Genomic DNA, 16270 nt, shown 5'->3' on the forward strand with positions numbered 1-16270 from the left:
GGAAGACTTGCACCTCGGAAATAGAGAACCTGGGTTGTGAGCAAAAGGTTGTATGAATAAAAGGCAAACCTATGTTCCCCCAGAGACGCGGTGGCTCAGGGGCTAGGATGTTGAGCTTGTCGATCAAAAGGTTGGCAGCTCAGCGGTTCGAATCCCTAGTGCTGCCGTGTAACAGGGTGAGCTCCCGTGACTTGTCCCAGCTTCTGCCAACCTAGCAGTTTCGAAAGCATGTAAAAAATGCAAGTAGAAAAAATAGGGACCACCTTTGGTGGGAAGGGAACAGCACTCCATGTGCCTTTGGCGTTGAGTCATGCCGGCCACATGACCACGGAGACGTCTTTGGACAGCGCGGGCTCTTCTGCTTTGAAACGGAGATGAGCACCGCCCCCTAGAGTCAGGAATTATTAGCACGTATGTGCGAGGGAAACCTTTACCTTTACCTTTATTATGTTTCCCCAGGATAATGTTATAAGATCCAATCTGGGTCCATCACCCAGGACCAGAGATTTTAGTCTCCCGAGCTTTCAGACTTGTGATGGAGCCCATCCTCGGAGAACTTCCCTCTACGGATATATGTGCTTTGGTGCTATTCTATGCATCGTATTTATTTATATGGTGCCTTCCTGTTGGTTGGTTCGAGTGTTGGTAGTTGGCGATTGGCTGTTGTTTCCTTGCATGTTGAACCTCCAACTTCCATGGAGGAGGTTTCTGGAAGGCATGAGAGATGAAGAGAAGGAAGCTGTGCCTATGGCATTCCTCTTAGAGACCTCAAGGAAATGGATAGTGATCTCAAGGGCCAAGATGGCAAACAATCTGGTCTAAGACAGCTTTCTATATATATATATATATATATTTATAAAGGAAAGGATGCTATACGAGAGGAGCAGATGAAGAGGTGTCTAATCTGGACAACTTTAAGACCTATGAATTTCAGCTCTCATGGCTGGCTGTGGAATTCTGGGGGTTGAAGTCTATAAGTCTTAAAGCTGCCCAGATTGGATGCCCTTAAGTCAATGCCTTAGGAGTGTAGGAGCCATCTTAAATTCAGATTAAAGGTCTATTTGGCCCAGTATTTTATCCCATAATGGCCAATCTGAAGGCAGCAGGGACTCTGATCCTCCAGGAATGATTTTAATCTGTTTTTTTTAATTAAATTCTGGAGTTTCATTATCCACCATGTGAAGGTTTAACTTATGAAAACTGTCTGCAGAACATAGACTTGGGGGACCCCTGGCTCTCCATATCTTGCATTCCTAAAATTCCTAGCAGTCTCAAATCATTGGTGGTAGAAGGTGAGGAGGGGACTTATGCTGAAGAGGATTAGCACCTGGGACCCTCCCCATTGAACCGATCTGTTTTATCTACTTACGTGGAGGGAACTAAATTCTTTTCCATTGTGCAACTCTGATGAGAGTAGAATCCACGTGTTTGAACATGAATCCCTTCCCCTCTTTGAGTTGGAATCCGCTTTCGGTCTAGGACCGTGATAGCAAACCTATGACACGCATGCCCAAAGTGGCACGTGGAGCCATGTCGCCTGGTATGTGCGCCATTGGCCGTTCCTCTTCCGGGTTTGTGGTACGCATGTGACGATCAACTGGCCTTTGTGCGTGCAGCAGTGCTGGAAACCGGAAGAGCTGTTCTGCGAGCATGCGTGCTGGCCAATTTATCGGCACCTGCGCCTGCACAGCAATAACCGGAGACTTGTCAGCCAGCGCACCGGAAAACAGAAGTCAATTTTTCAGGGCGCACATGCCCCCTGGGCAACTCCTCTTCCCAGTCACGGCCCAGACTCCCTTTTTGGCATTTGGTGCCACGCGCATGAACTCCCTTTTCGGCACTTGGTGATGAAAAGATTGGCCATCACTGGTCTAGGCTATTGCACATAAAGTCTCCCGAAGCAGGGCTCCCCAACCTTGGCAACTTTAAGCCTGGTGGACTTCAACTCCCAGAACTACCCAGCCAGCTTTGCTGGCTGGGGTATTCTGGGAGTTGAAGTCCTCCAGGCTTAAAGTTGCCACGGTTGGGAACCCTTGTCCCAAAGCATCTATTTATCTATCTATTAATTTTTTTCTGCTGCCCGCATATACTACAAGTTGACGCTGTGTGGCTTCTAGACTAGGTCAAAGGAGAGATCAAGATTTAAAAATATATATATATATCCTCAGTTGCTTCCAATTTTCAATTCGAGAACGCAGAAACCCATTACAGGCAAATCCGAAAAGAGTATTCGGTACAGAGATTTAATTTTATTTTTAAAGCTTCGTCAGTGTCCTCAAATCCAAAGATAGCCTTGTTTCTTCAGAGTCCAGAAATCCTCCAGCTTCACAGATGGGAGATTTCTCTTATTTTTTTTTAAAAAAACCTGGTATCTTTTACCGTATTCAATTTTCATAAGGAAGCTTGCCGGTAACGAACACCAAAGGACAAAGGAAGAGGGAAGGGGTGGGGATGATTAAAGTTACATTAATTCATGATTGGATGACTAAATATAAAGCTGCAATTCGCCTTAAGCGAGACTTAGACTGTAAACGCGAGCTTAGTGAATGCTTCTAAAAATCTGTCATTCTCAAGCAGCCTACGTATGGAAGAATATCAGGCATTTACTCAGCCAAGAGGTAGCCGTGAGGGTGAGACAGGTATCCCTGATTGCCACCTAGGAGCTGTGCAGGGAGTGTGTCCCCTAATTAAATATGCTTTTCTTCGTTACACGAAACCAAGGGGACAGATTGTTGCTCTAAGCAATGGAGCAATGACTATGCGCATCACAGTGTCCAAACAGTGGTGAGAAATGAAGCTTCGCATGCCAAGAGCTGGATGACCCATGGACATCCACCTGGTTCCACCGTCTTCTGCTCCAGCTGCTTTAGCTAATGGAACAAGGATCTTCTGCCGTAGGCCTCACTTCGCCTTCCAGCAATAAATTCATCACCGCTTTTGTCAAATAGCTGCACGTTCCTCTTGTTCCCAACGGTGGGGTGTTGTAAAAAGCAGTCATGTCGTCCTGCACAAACAGACAGTCACAAAATGGTTGAATGGAGAATTTCAGGTTTAAGTAACAATGAGGAGAAACATGCAGATGGGATGGGTGATCGGCAGGGACAAGACAAGCCCTCCAGGGGTGATATTCACTTACCTTCGCTAGCGGTTTGCAAACTCACCTCGCTCACACGCGCCACCTCCACGCACGTGCAGGGGCCTTTCGCGCATGTGCAGCGTGTCTAAAATGGGACGTGATTATGTCTGGCTGGGTGGGCGGAGCCTCAAGCAGCCGCCACTACCGGTTTGCGCAATCCGGATGGAACCAGCTGAATTACCAACACGGAAGCCCTCCACGTTCTCCATCGTAAATATTGAATATATATATATTTTTGGATTTCGACCAAAGAGGATATGTTGTGGGGAGATATGGGAAACGCAGGAAGGAGGATGTGTATAAAAAAAGCGACCATCACAGAACAGAAACAACAACAAAAAAATACCTGCAGGCATTTCCGGAAAGATCTGGGATGAATTCAAGGGAAAATGATGGTCCCAAACACAATGAGTCAGAGATTTTATGTTTGCTGTAAAGAACAGCTTTAGCCTGGCAAGCCAGCAATTCATCATCCTCTAGGCCACCAGTGAGTCATGCTGTTGCTGGGGTTCGGAAGAGAGCTTGTCAATTGCAATTTGTGTTTGGTGCAGAGCAATTGTCCCACCGCAAGGGCAATGCTATTGTGGCTGCACCTGCTTACAATGACAACACACAACCTCCCCTTGAGCGGGCTGGAGCATCCTTGGCTTTCTGGAGTGCTGATGGTAGGGAACAGCTCTCTTAAGCTGGAGAGGAGGAGGAGGAGGAGGAGGAGGAGGAGGAGGGGGAGGAGGGGGAGGAGGAGGAGGAGGAGGGGGAGGAGGAGGAGGAGGAGAAAACCTTGGAACAGAGGAAAGAAAGGGAGCAGGCGAGTAGAGGTGGAAGATGATGATGGCAAGCAAGGCGAACCAACAGCATCAGGAAAGCTGGAAAGTGGAGATGCAAGGCAGCAAGTGCTCATGTCATTTAGCGCCAATGTCAAGGAACTTTGGGGTACACGTTTTAAACATGGACCCATCCAGGGGTGAAATGCTCCCAGTTTGGACTGGATCGTCCGATCCGGTAGCAATCTTTGCTGGTGGTTCAGAGAACCGGTAGCAATTGCGGTGCGAGGCTCCGGCCACCTGCCCGGCTGGCCTTACTTCCTGGTTTTAACCAGGAAGTAGTGTGTTTTGTACCATCTGCACATGCGCAGAAAGGTGTTATGCATGCGCAGAGGGTGTGCGCGCACATGTGACGTGCGCACGCATTTCTGAATTGGTAAGGAAGGTAAGTCGATTTCATCCCTGGACCCATCCATGGACTACACAGTCCCATCAGAGTTTTTCTTCCATGTATAGAGGGGGCACTCAGACGCAGCTCCATTTCACGCAAAAGAATGCGGGAGAGCTCCCATCGTTTTAGGCTAGAGCTCTAACAGGAAGACAACAATAGGATCAACTGACTTTGAGCTGGGCAATTTGACAGCTATCTCATACATTTATGAGAAACTATCCATCGAAGACATTTGCAGTTAACACTCTTGGTTGTCTTAAGATGGCTTTGGACAACTGGAAAGGGAATTTTTGTGGCAACACAAATTTGTTCTTTGGAAGGTTTGGGCTGGGGGAGAGATAGGGATCCAGATGAGATTCTTAAACCAGGGATGTCTATGGCCATTTGGCAGAAAAAACAATGGCTACCAATCTGCCTTCCATTGAGGGCCTGTATACTGCACGAATCAAAAAGAGGACTGTGAAAATATCTACAGACCCCTCGCATCCTGGACATAAATTGTTTCAACTTCTACCCTCTAACTACACACTGCACACCAGAACAACTAGACACAAGAACAGTTTTTTCCCGAACACCATCACTCTGCTAAACAACTAATTCCCACAACACTGTCAAATAATTTACTAAGACTGTATTACTATTATTCTTCTCTTCCTTACTAGTATCTATTTCTTCCCACTTATGACTATAATCATATTGCTCGTATCTTTCGATTTATATTGTTTTTATTTGTTTCCTAGTATGTTTTGATAGCTTATTAGTAATCTTGACTATCACCAAGTGTTGTATCTTCTTATTCTTGATGAATGTATTTTATTCTCTTTATGTACACTGAGAACATATGCACCTAAGACAAATTCCTTGTGTGTCCAATCACACTTGGCCAATAATTCTATTCTATTGTTTTTGTGTGGGCATAAAAATGCCAAAGGTTTCTTTCTGGGTGAATTCTGTGTTGGCTTTTTTGGCAACTGCTGCACACTGCTGGCTCCTATCTAAATGGTTGTCCCCTAGGACTCCAAGATCCCTCTCACAGTTACTACTATTGAGCAATTTCTTCCTTGATGTTCTCAATATGGAGCTGTCATTCCTTAACATTTAAGGGCCGTGGTGGCTCAGGCTGTAAGATAGCCTGTTATTAGAACACAGCAGCCTGCAATTACTGCAGGCTCGAATCCCACCAGGCCCAAGGTTGACTCAGCCTTCCATCCTTTATAAGGTAGGTAAAATGAGGACCCAGATTGTTGGGGGGGCAATAAGTTGACTTTGTAAATATACAAATAGAATGAGACTATTGCCTTACACACTGTAAGCCGCCCTGAGTCTTCGGAGAAGGGCGGGATATAAATGTAAATTTTAAAAAAAACACACATTTGAGCCCCTTAAACAGTGAGAGAGAGAGAAACCAAATTCCCATCAGCAACCAGGTACAGTAGTGATGTTGTTTAGAATTTTAGCTAACTTTTTCTGTTTGCTGGAAGAAAACATGGAAGGCTTCACTTCAAAGCAACGTTTTTCGCTTGCGCCAACCAGGAAGGCCAAGCGAGAAGTGGGAGATCATGCAAAGCACAAACTTGGGAATAAGGACGATACTGACTTGTTTTTCAACGCCTTTGAGTTGATTCTGATCTCTCTGGAACTGATTAAACGATTCTTTCACCAGTTGGTCTAAATCCACTTTATCCTGAAACTCCAATTCGGGGTTCCTTTCCAGAATCATCGAAACAACCATCAGCAACTGGAATGGGATGGTGAGAGCGTATGGGAGGGAAGAGAGAGAAGAAAAATTTCAGAGACGCCATGCAGCAAACGGAGAAAATGTATACTACTACTAGCTCTTATGTTCTGCTGTCCCCTTCAGATGGTAAATGTTTTCAATCCTAGGGCTGGCTGCAATGAATACAATTTCTCAAAAACAAAAGCGTTCTTAGAAGGTTGCAATGGGGCTAACGCACAGTGCAAAACAAAGGAGGTGCTTTAGTTCTCTGTCTCCCATATGCCAGGTTCAAACAGTCTTTGGACTAAGAATGGGTTTATGAAAATCTCCTTCACATGAATGCTTGTTCAAAGGCTCTATTCAGGAATCTCATCTATAGTAGTGGCCAAAAATTGTGGAAACCTTTTGGGAAAAGTGTATTTTTGAAGTTTGATGGCTAATAACACCACTTTTTTGGGGGGGAGTTTCAAGATAATCCTATTCCACTGCTGGAATGGCCTGGGAATAGCCCAGACCTTCACCCAACTGAAAATCGATGGAGCCGACTAAAGAAACTGAATAGTCAGAAGCGACCCAGCAATAAAACCTGGCTAATAGAAGCCATCATCCCATCTTGGTTTCACATTGTAACAGCTGCAGAACTAAAAGGCTTGGTTCCCTCCATGGGAAGATGTTGTAAGGCTATAATTCATGCTAAAGGTTACCCAGCGAAGTATTTACTGACATGGTGATAATTTTTGTATATCTCATTTTTTCTACGGTGATGATTTTTGCATATCTCGTTTTTTTCTACATGTTTCACTTTCTTCTTTATACTGTAACTGCTATTCTAACAGGAGTTGCTATTCTAACAAATCCTTCATAAAAGTTATTGCATTACATGCTTGATTCAATGATCTTTCCATTGATATATAATTTTATGATACTACTCCCCCCCCCCAAAAAAAAAGTGGTGTTATTAACTAGTTTCAGAAAATACACTTTTCCCAAAAGGTTTCCACAATTTTGGCCACTACTGTATGTGAATCTCTTACTTGTGGACAATGATTCATGCAGATGGATTCCTCTTCTGAGACCAGTCCGTTGTGGGTAGGACAACCATAAATATACAATATCCGGGACAGAACTAAGAACATGCTGTGGTTGTATCGATTTTGTGTAACCTCCGATTCATGTCATGTCTGTAAGCTCCAGTTGAAATGAAAATAAACCTAGGCGCTGATAATGATAGAACTAATACTGGTTTGAAATAAAATGGCAACAGAGCTAAGCTAGTCCGTTCTGTCTTTCAATGCTCACGTCTTCTTCTTTTTTATCTTAATTTACCCGATTTAAACTTTTCTACAAAAATGAAGAAGTATACAACGTGAGTTCTGGTTCTTCCTTAAACGTGAAACCAACTGGGTGACTCAACCAATGTTTCTCAAGCCTGAAGTGAAAGATGAAGAAAAATACCCCCAAAGAAGGGATTTCCAAAAATGTTTGCCAAGAAAACTGCATGGATCTACTCATGGAATCACCAGGAGTCATGATAGTCTTAAGAATCATAACGACAGAGTTATTGTCTTTGTGTCATTATGTTGGCTTTGGGAGACCTGCTAATACTTTTCCCAGCAAAGGTGTTGGTAGGTCAGAGGGTTGACTCTCCTAGAGAGATTTCAGAAATTTACATCTGCTTGAAATTTGTTTATTGGTCAAGCAATTACATCTTCTTCTTCTTCTTCTTTTTTTTAGGAATGAGCAGATAAAGCATTTAGTTATCATTGTACGATACCAACCTCTACAATGATTTGCCTGTACTCTGGTTGATCTATACTTCTCAACATGTCCTCAACCAGAAGAGAAAAGTTCATTTCATACATTGTCATGTCAGACAACGTCGGTTGCTGCAAGAATAAAGGAAGATGAAGAAGCAAAAGTGAATTTCATTCGTGGCACTAAGCAACATCCAAGGTAATAAGACTTTTATTGCTGGTTAGGCTTGGCACCCAACCCTTACAACTGTGTGCTACAAATTCAGCTTACTCACTGGGGCAGATGGCCAACCAGCCTGGCCTTAAAATAACTCCCTCAAGCACCATTAGCAAGAAAGTAAAATTACAACTCCTAGATATTAAAAAGGAAAAACGTGGTTTGAATGTGGCTTTACCTGTGGCAAGTAATTCCCAGCTACTATTAACCCGTTGGGAGTCCTCTCCAAAATTTGCCAGACCCTGTCGTAGAATCCACTCGGTGTTCGGTTCAAGGAGCCATCGATCTGACGCCTGTTCAGCCAGCATCTGCAGGGAAGAGGGGGGAAAAACAACATTGAAGTAAAACAGATGTTTTCAAATTGAAATAATGTAGGCACGAGCCATTACGCCAGGATGTTGGGCTTTTTTATAAAAAAGGGAATGAGAAAGTGAACACGAATCTCTGGGATGTAAAACATTGTACAGAATGGTGCGTTTCAGGTAAATATTTAATATACAGGTGATCCTCGATTTACGACCACAATTTCTCTTGTTAAGTGGGTTTTGCCCCACTTCATGACTTTTCTTGCCACCGTTGTTAAGTGAATCACTGCAGTTGATATGTAAGTAACCTGGTTGTTAACGTTGTGACCGAGGCCCAAGTAGTGATTACCAAACACAATTCAGTCCTGAACAAACTTAGTTTATTAAAACAGCCGAGAATTAATTCATTCTCAGCTTTAGCCCAAAACAAATTCTTTGGCCTTATCACCAGCCTTTGATGTCTTTGGCAACCTGCCAAAGGCTTTTCTTGGCAAAAAACCCACAAAGTTCAAGAGACGCTGATAAGAAGCACTGGAATCAACTTTACTTTTCTACAAAGAACCCAACAGCTCCTTGCTGCTCTTCTAAGCCTTATGGGAGTGGCCAATCATCTTCTGGCCTTACTCCCAAGTCGTCCTTTTTGCTTCAGCTGCTCTTGCCTTCTGGCAGCTCTTCGCATGCGTGAGCTAGGGACAGGCTCCTCCTGTTCCTCTGCCTCTCTGCTGTCTGCCTCTCGAGGCTCCAGAGTCTGCGCATCGCTCCCAGATGGCCCTGGCCCCATCTCTGCCTCTGACACAGAGCCCTTGTCCAGACCTTCCCCTGACTACAGGACTGGCCCATGGTCCTCCCCAACCTCCTCACAGTCCGACTCTGCTGCCAGGCTACTGGCAGACCACAAAAGTTAAGTGAACTTAACTTCTTCATTGACATAGCTTGTCAGAACGTCACAAAAGAGGATCGTGGGACCACAGGACACTGCAACCTGTAAGTATGAACCGGTTGCCAAGCATCTCAATTTTGTTCATGTGGCCATGGCAGGGGTGAAATCCAGCAGGTTCTGGAAGGTTCTGGAGAACTGGTAGCAGAAATTTTGAATAGTTTGGAGAATCGGTAAATACCACCTCTGGCTAGCCCCAGAGTGGGGAGGGAATGGAGATTTTGCAGTATCCTTCCCCTGCCACGCCCACCAAACCACGCCCACAGAAACGGTAGTAAAAAATTTGGATTTCACCACTGGGCCATGGGGATGCTGCAAAGGTTGTAATGGGTGAAAAATGGTGGTTAATCTTTTTTTTTTCAGTGTCATCGTAACCTCAAACGGTCACTAAACAAACCGTCATAAGTCGAGAACTACCTGTACTTATTTTAATTTTTTAGAAATCTAGTTTAATATTAGAAATCAAGATGGCTTTAAGAGTTGTTTTTTTTATCTACCCAGGCTTTATTTATTGCTTCAGCTGTTTTAACATTCCAACCTTTTTAAATTGTGTTGTTTTAATGACATTTAAGGATTTGTTTTAACTGTTTTTGCTCTTTTACTTACACTTTTGTAAGCCTCCTGAGCTATTAAGGGTGCAAATCTGTGTAAAAAAAAAACCTTCCAAAATTAATACAAAATGCTCAGTTTTAGCAGACATAATATTTACTGAAGGGTATAAAGATTTTTGATGCATTAAACTGCTTTACCTAAGAGAACAAAGGCAATGGAACAAAACTGATCTCCTTGGGTCATGACTGAAAGTTAATCTGATGAATGAATTCAAAGCTTTGAATAGTTGAAAGTTATCTTAGCTTTTTTCTATTTTCGCACTCTTGTCAAGCCAGGAAAATTAAAGCACAGCTTTTAACTGCACTTAATCTTAGTTCCCATTGCCCTTATAGCATTAGGAGAATAATTTGTTTAGGAAATTACTGTCACAAATTCTGTTCAGCGAACATGTGCGATGAAATCTCATTTTAAAATAGCAAATTGGGGAAAAAGATATATCTGTTCCTCAGGAAACCCACTGAATTAAGAGAATGTAAAAAAGGTGGGGATCAGGGATGAAATCCAGCAGGTTCTGACAGGTTCTGGAGAACTGGTAGCGGAAATTTTGAGTAGTTTGGAGAACTGGCAAATACCACTGGTCCCAGAGGGGGGTGGGAATGGGGATTTTGCAATATCCTTCCCCTGGAGTGCGGTGGGAATGGAGATTTCGCAGGATCCTTCCCTTGCCATGCCCACCAAGCCACACCACACCCACCAAGCCACTCCCACAGAACCGGTAGTAAAAAAATTTGGATTTTGACTACTGGTGGGGATTTATCTCTTTTTGCACAAAATGGCAGAATCTGGGCAAAAGATAGAATAGGCACCATTTTAAACCATCCAAACGCCTCATCAAGGATCCTCATGTAAATTGATGTAAATGATGCCACGTCAAAATCTGAGGTACTCAAATCAGGAGCCAGAGTATTTTTGCAAACAGATGCAACGAAGCGTCTTCTATTGGCATGTACAACTATAGTGGTCACAAGCCTTTTCACCAAAAGAAGGCAGAAGAGACCCTAAGCAGATAAGTTATACGTTATATACCATACTCAAGGCCCACGGGTGCTTAGGTCTGGCCCATGTGGTGCTTAAATCTGGCCCATAGGGCCACTTGGGATACAGCAAAGGACCAGCCCGGCTCACGGTTCCTCTGCCAGTGAAAACGGAGCTGGGGGGGGGCTGAGGAAGAGAGGGAGGGAGGGAGGGAGGGAGGGAGGGAGGGAGGGAGGAAGGAAGGAAGGGCAATAGCACTTAGACTTATATACCCCTTGACAGTGCTCTACAGCCCTCTCTAAGCAGTTTCAGCCTATTGCCCCCAACAATCTGGCTCCCCGTTTTACCCACCTCAAAAGGATGGAAGGCTGAGTCAATCTTGAGCCTCGTGAGATTCGAACTGCCAAATTGCAGGCAACCGGCAGTCAGCAGAAGTAGCCTGCAGTACTGCATTCTCACCACAGCGCCACCTCGGCTAGAATATTATTTATGCCTAACCACATAATTCCAATAGTGCATAAAATAATGGCAAGAGGAGACAAGAAATAATGGAAAGGAGGGACAGATATCTTTTGTTGCTGGGACTTGTATTAGCCACGGCTAGAAATGCTAAAAACAAGAACAACTGAATGTACTTCGATGGGCGTAAAAGCAGCAGAGAACGGAAATGTGTTTGTTCATTTTAAAGGAACTTATTGTAAACCAGGGGTCCTCAAACAATGGCCCCCGGGTGAAATATGGCCTGCTAGAGCCATTAACCTGGCCCTCATGGGACCTGCCCCGCCCACATCGCCCCATCTACCTGACGGCAACCCGCCTTCTGGAGGCCGAGGCCAAAAATGGGATGCGTGAAAGCCTCAGGAGGCCCAAAAACGGGCCTGTTTTTGGGTGGCAGAGTGGTACCGTTACCCTCCCCAGCCTCCAGGGAGAGAAAGGGAGGGAGGGAGGGAGAAAAAGACACGGGGTGGGGGGTGGGGGGTGGGAGGGAGGGAGAGAGAGACATACACACAAACAGAAGTCCCTCACCCGCCCCCAAGGCAGCCATATCCTTTCACGGACCTGCTTTCTACCCCCAGGTGGAAAATCAATTTAATTTAAATTTAATTTTAATCAATTTAAATTAAATTAAATTAAAGTTTAATTTGTGCGTGTTGTTTAATGGACTGCTAAAGTGGCCACGCCCATCCAGCCGGTCCACCCCCTCTCCCCCCCTCCAACAGTCTGAGGGACTGTGAATTGGCCCCCTGTTTAAAAAGTTTGAGGACGCCTGTTGTAAACTGAGTTATATGATAGGTTCCGATCTGAAAGAGATGGTGTGAGAAAAAGCTGTCACGGAAAAAGGGTCCCATGACATTCTATTTATTTTTTTTATTTTTTAAAAAACGGAAATTAGGGCAGAAGATTAGCTGTCATGCAGGCTACGTATTTTGACTCTTGCAACAGAATTGTTGGGTGCTAAGCTGGAAGACGCGATGGCTCAGGGGCTAGGACGCTGAGCTTGTCGATCGAAAGGTCGGCAGCTCAGCGGTTCGAATCCCTAGTGCTGCCATGTAACGGGGTGAGCTCCCGTTACTTGTCCCAGTTTCTGCCAACCTAGCAGTTCGAAAGCACGTAAAAAATGCGAGTAGAAAAAATAGGGACCACCTTTGGTGGGAAGGGAACAGCGTTCTGTGCGCCTTTGGCATTGAGTCATGCCGGCCACATGACCACGGAGACGTCTTCGGACAGCGCTGGCTCTTCGGCTTTGAAACGGAGATGAGCACCGCCCCCGAAAGTCGGCAACGGCTAGTATGTATGTGCGAGGGGAAACTTTACCTTTTAAGCTGGAAGAAAGAAATCCCAGCTCTGAGATAAATAAGGGCTTAAAACTGTTTTTTTTTTTCTTCAAGAATTCAATCTTCCTAAGTAGCTAGGGACTGAAAGTGACTGAGAAAAAAAAAAGAAGTGTGACATTTACCATCTTCTCACCCTTCTCAGCAGAAACAACAACAACAACAACAACAACAACAACAACAACACACACACACACATACACACACACATCCAATTTTATCAATAATAGCAAAAGCTATAGAAAATTAAGGAATGCCCTCTATGTGGGGGTGGGGAGGTTGGAAACAGGTGCCGATATCAGACACACATTTATATACATAGATGTATTTGGCAGGGAATTTTGCACGCCAAATGTTCGGTTATTTTAAAAAGCATCACTTCTTGCAAACACCCGCGTCAAATTGGTTAACAGACGATGTTGTTGGAAGGAGGAACAAAAAGTGAGGCCTCCCCAACCCCCCCAGTACGATGACAAAAACGTTAGCAACTTTAAAATACCCCAGTTGATAGAAGTTTAGTTTTGCAAAAGTTCGACCTCGCTTTTCTGTACGGGGTTCAAATTCATGAATCTTGGAACGGAAACGAGGTGCCAAAGATATCGTCCAATAAAATCCACGTTCTGATTTTAGCACACAGCAAAGATTACCTCATTTTCATTCTCCGCGCCAAATCACAGATGGGGAAATGTATAAAAGAGACGTTGGAACAAGAGCTGGGTGGAGCAGGCAGGGATTCGGGTAGTCCTCGACTTACGACCACAACGGAGCCCAACGTTTCTGTGGCTAAGCGAGACAGTTGTTCAGTCAGTTTTGCCCCATGTTATTGGCCACAGTTGTTAAGGGAATCTGGTTTCTCCATTGACTTTGCTTTTCACAAGGCTGCAAATGGGGATCACATGACCCCGGGATAAAGCAACGGTCATAAATATGAACCAGTTGCCAAGCGTTTGACGTTTGGTCACATGACGGTGGGAAAGTTCAACAATCATTAAGTGTGAAAAATAGTCACAGGTCCTTTTTTTTTCCAGTGCCGTTGTCACTAAACTAAACAAGTGGCTCATAAGTCAAGGACTGCCTGTAGTTGAGAATTGGGGAAAGGATTTTCCATCAGAGGGAGAAATCTCGCTCCTCCAGCAATCCTCATCTCTGATCTTTCTCATCATAAATGAGGGTTCTCTGGTCTTCAGGAAGAGAATACCTCCTGGTAAGTTAATTGTTCTTGCATTAACATGGGATACATCTGTTGTGGCCTGCCAGAGGCCAGTGGAACTGGCAGCAGAGTTGGACAGCAAAGAGGTTTGGGGAGGAACTTGGGCCAGTCCTGGGGGTTGGGAAAGCTCAGACAAGGGCTCTGCATCGGAGGCAGAGAGGGAGCTAGACAGCAGCGAGGCAGAGGAACAACTGGAGCCCGTTCCCAGTGTGCGCATGCGCAGAGCTGCCAGAAGACAAGAATAACTCAGAAAGCAGGGTCAACTTGGGAGTAAAGCCACACCTTGGAGATGACTGGCCCCTCCCATAAGAAACAAAAGAGGAGCAAACAGGGAGTGGGCTTTTGCAGGAAACAATTCGTTCGTTCTGTGACTCTTGAGAGGCTCTGTGCCAAGTTTTGTCTTGTACTGCGGTGGGAAACAAGTTACGTGGCAGCTTGCCAAGCGAGATAAGGTGTGTTGAGAAATATTCCTTTGAAAAACTGTCCGGACAAACTTTGCTGACTGCGAAGGAACGTAATTCACAGTCGGGTAAATGAAAGCGGTTTTGCCAGTAATTCCTGCCTCCTGCTTGTTAAGAGAGCCTAGGTCAGAACAACATCAAGAGATCCCCTTTTGGGACCTTGCTGATAAGCAAAGTTGACGGGAAAGCCAGATTCACTTAACCACCGGGTTATTAACTCATCAACTGCAGTGACTTGCTTAACAACGGTGACAAGAAAAGTCGTAAAATGGGGTAAAGTCGACTTCATAGATTCTTTGAGGAATCTACCTGCCTCGGAGTTCTGTTTGCTATGGCTGTATTACTTGGAACCCTAACATTCGTCTCCCTTAACAACATAAGTTGTGGGCTCAATTGTGGCTGCATGTCAGGGGCTACCTGTGTTATTCTCAGTTTCCAGTGAGTTTGTTTGGCGGCACATGAACGGAAGAGATAAGCTAATAATGATTCCAGAAGCAGTGTTGGCGCAGTGGTTGGCATCCACTGGGAAGAGAGGATAGAAGAAGAGATTTACCGATAACAGAGCTCCAACAATCAGAAGATAAATCCCGCGTTGGCAGAACGGTATTTTTGAAAGATCTGGTCTTGGCTTACGCTGGCTCTCTGCCCGGCTTCAAAATAGGCCAGCAAATCCTAATACAGGTGATGTGTACCGCCAACCGAAGTTAACCAAAGCTGATGCTAAAGCAAACCACCTTCCAAAGGACAAGGAATGGGGAAAGAATGCTTGTTTGGTGCTTCCCTCTGATTTCCCCCCCCCCCCAGCTTTAAAATCAATGGGATTCAAAAGCTGGAAGGAAAAGAGAAAAAGCCTGCAAGAAGGAAAACAACCCAACCAGGGTGGGTTTTTGTGTGCAATCCATCAAGTGGGGAGGCCACTGCGAGAGGAGTGACACTGGGAAAAAGACGGGCTTACCTCCCTTGCTGCTGCGGATGAAGGATATCCAGCAGAAGCTGCTTCACTTCGCTGGGTGACATCTGGTATAAATCCATGGGGGGCATCTCCCCTGCACGGATTTTCAGCTCGTATTTCATAGCGTGCACAATCCATCTGACAAATGAAAACATCAGGGAATTATTTAGGAACTGGGAAATTGCCCTCCTCCCTGCCAATAAACCAAAAAGCAAAGGAATGAAAACATGAAACGGCCTCGGCGCGTTCAAATCATCGTCTTTTCTGTTTAGATGCCATAGAATTGAAAAATTGAGTTGCTTAATAGTAGTAGCAATAGCCCTTAGGCTTATACATCCCTCCATAGTGTTTTACAGCCCTCTCTGAGCGGTTTACAGAGTCCGCATCTTGCCCCCCCCCCCGCCCCTCCCAAAAAATCTGGATCCTAGTTTTACCGACCTTGGAAGGATAGAAGGCTGAGTCAACCTTGAAATGGTCAGGATCGAACTGCTGGCAGTGAGCAGAGTTAGCTTGCGATACTGCATTCTCACTGTGCCACCATGGTTCTTTAGCAATAGCATTTAGGCTTATATATTGTTCCATAGTGCTTTACAGCACTCTCTGGGAAGTTTACAGAGTCAGCCTATTGCCCCCAACAATCTGGGTCCTCATTTTACCGACCTCGGAAGGATGGAAGGCTGAGTCCACCTTGAGCCAATCAGGATTCAACTGCTTGCTGCGGGCAGAGCCTGCAATATTGCATTCTAACCATTGTACCAACAAGGGGAGGGAGGGAGGGAGGGACGGAGAGAGGAAGGAAGGAAGGAAGGAAGGAAGGAAGGAAGGAAGGAAGGAAGGAAGGAAGGAAGGAAGGAAGGAAGGAAGGAAGGAAGGACAACAGCACTTAGACTTATATACCACTTCACAGTGCTTTACAGCCCCCTCTAAGCAGTTTACAGAGTCAGCCT

General features: G+C 44.9%; 1 protein-coding gene across 3 annotated transcripts in view; it reads right to left on the reverse strand.

Moving 5' to 3' along the window:
* Positions 1-2229: 2229 nt before the first annotated feature.
* The window catches only part of PHKB (phosphorylase kinase regulatory subunit beta), a 135630-nt gene continuing 121589 nt past the window's right edge, over positions 2230-16270 (reverse strand). For all 3 annotated transcript variants that reach the window (XM_058154770.1, XM_058154769.1, XM_058154771.1), the window contains 5 exons: positions 15327-15461; positions 8218-8347; positions 7847-7954; positions 5949-6089; positions 2230-3004 (listed from right to left, as the gene is read on the reverse strand). In XM_058154770.1, coding sequence (XP_058010753.1) covers positions 2867-3004; positions 5949-6089; positions 7847-7954; positions 8218-8347; positions 15327-15461 — 652 coding nt within the window. In that variant the 3' untranslated portion in view covers positions 2230-2866. The remainder of the gene's footprint in view (positions 3005-5948; positions 6090-7846; positions 7955-8217; positions 8348-15326; positions 15462-16270) is intronic.

This window comes from Ahaetulla prasina, chromosome 12, assembly GCF_028640845.1.
Source record: "Ahaetulla prasina isolate Xishuangbanna chromosome 12, ASM2864084v1, whole genome shotgun sequence".
Classification (NCBI taxonomy): domain Eukaryota; kingdom Metazoa; phylum Chordata; class Lepidosauria; order Squamata; family Colubridae; genus Ahaetulla; species Ahaetulla prasina.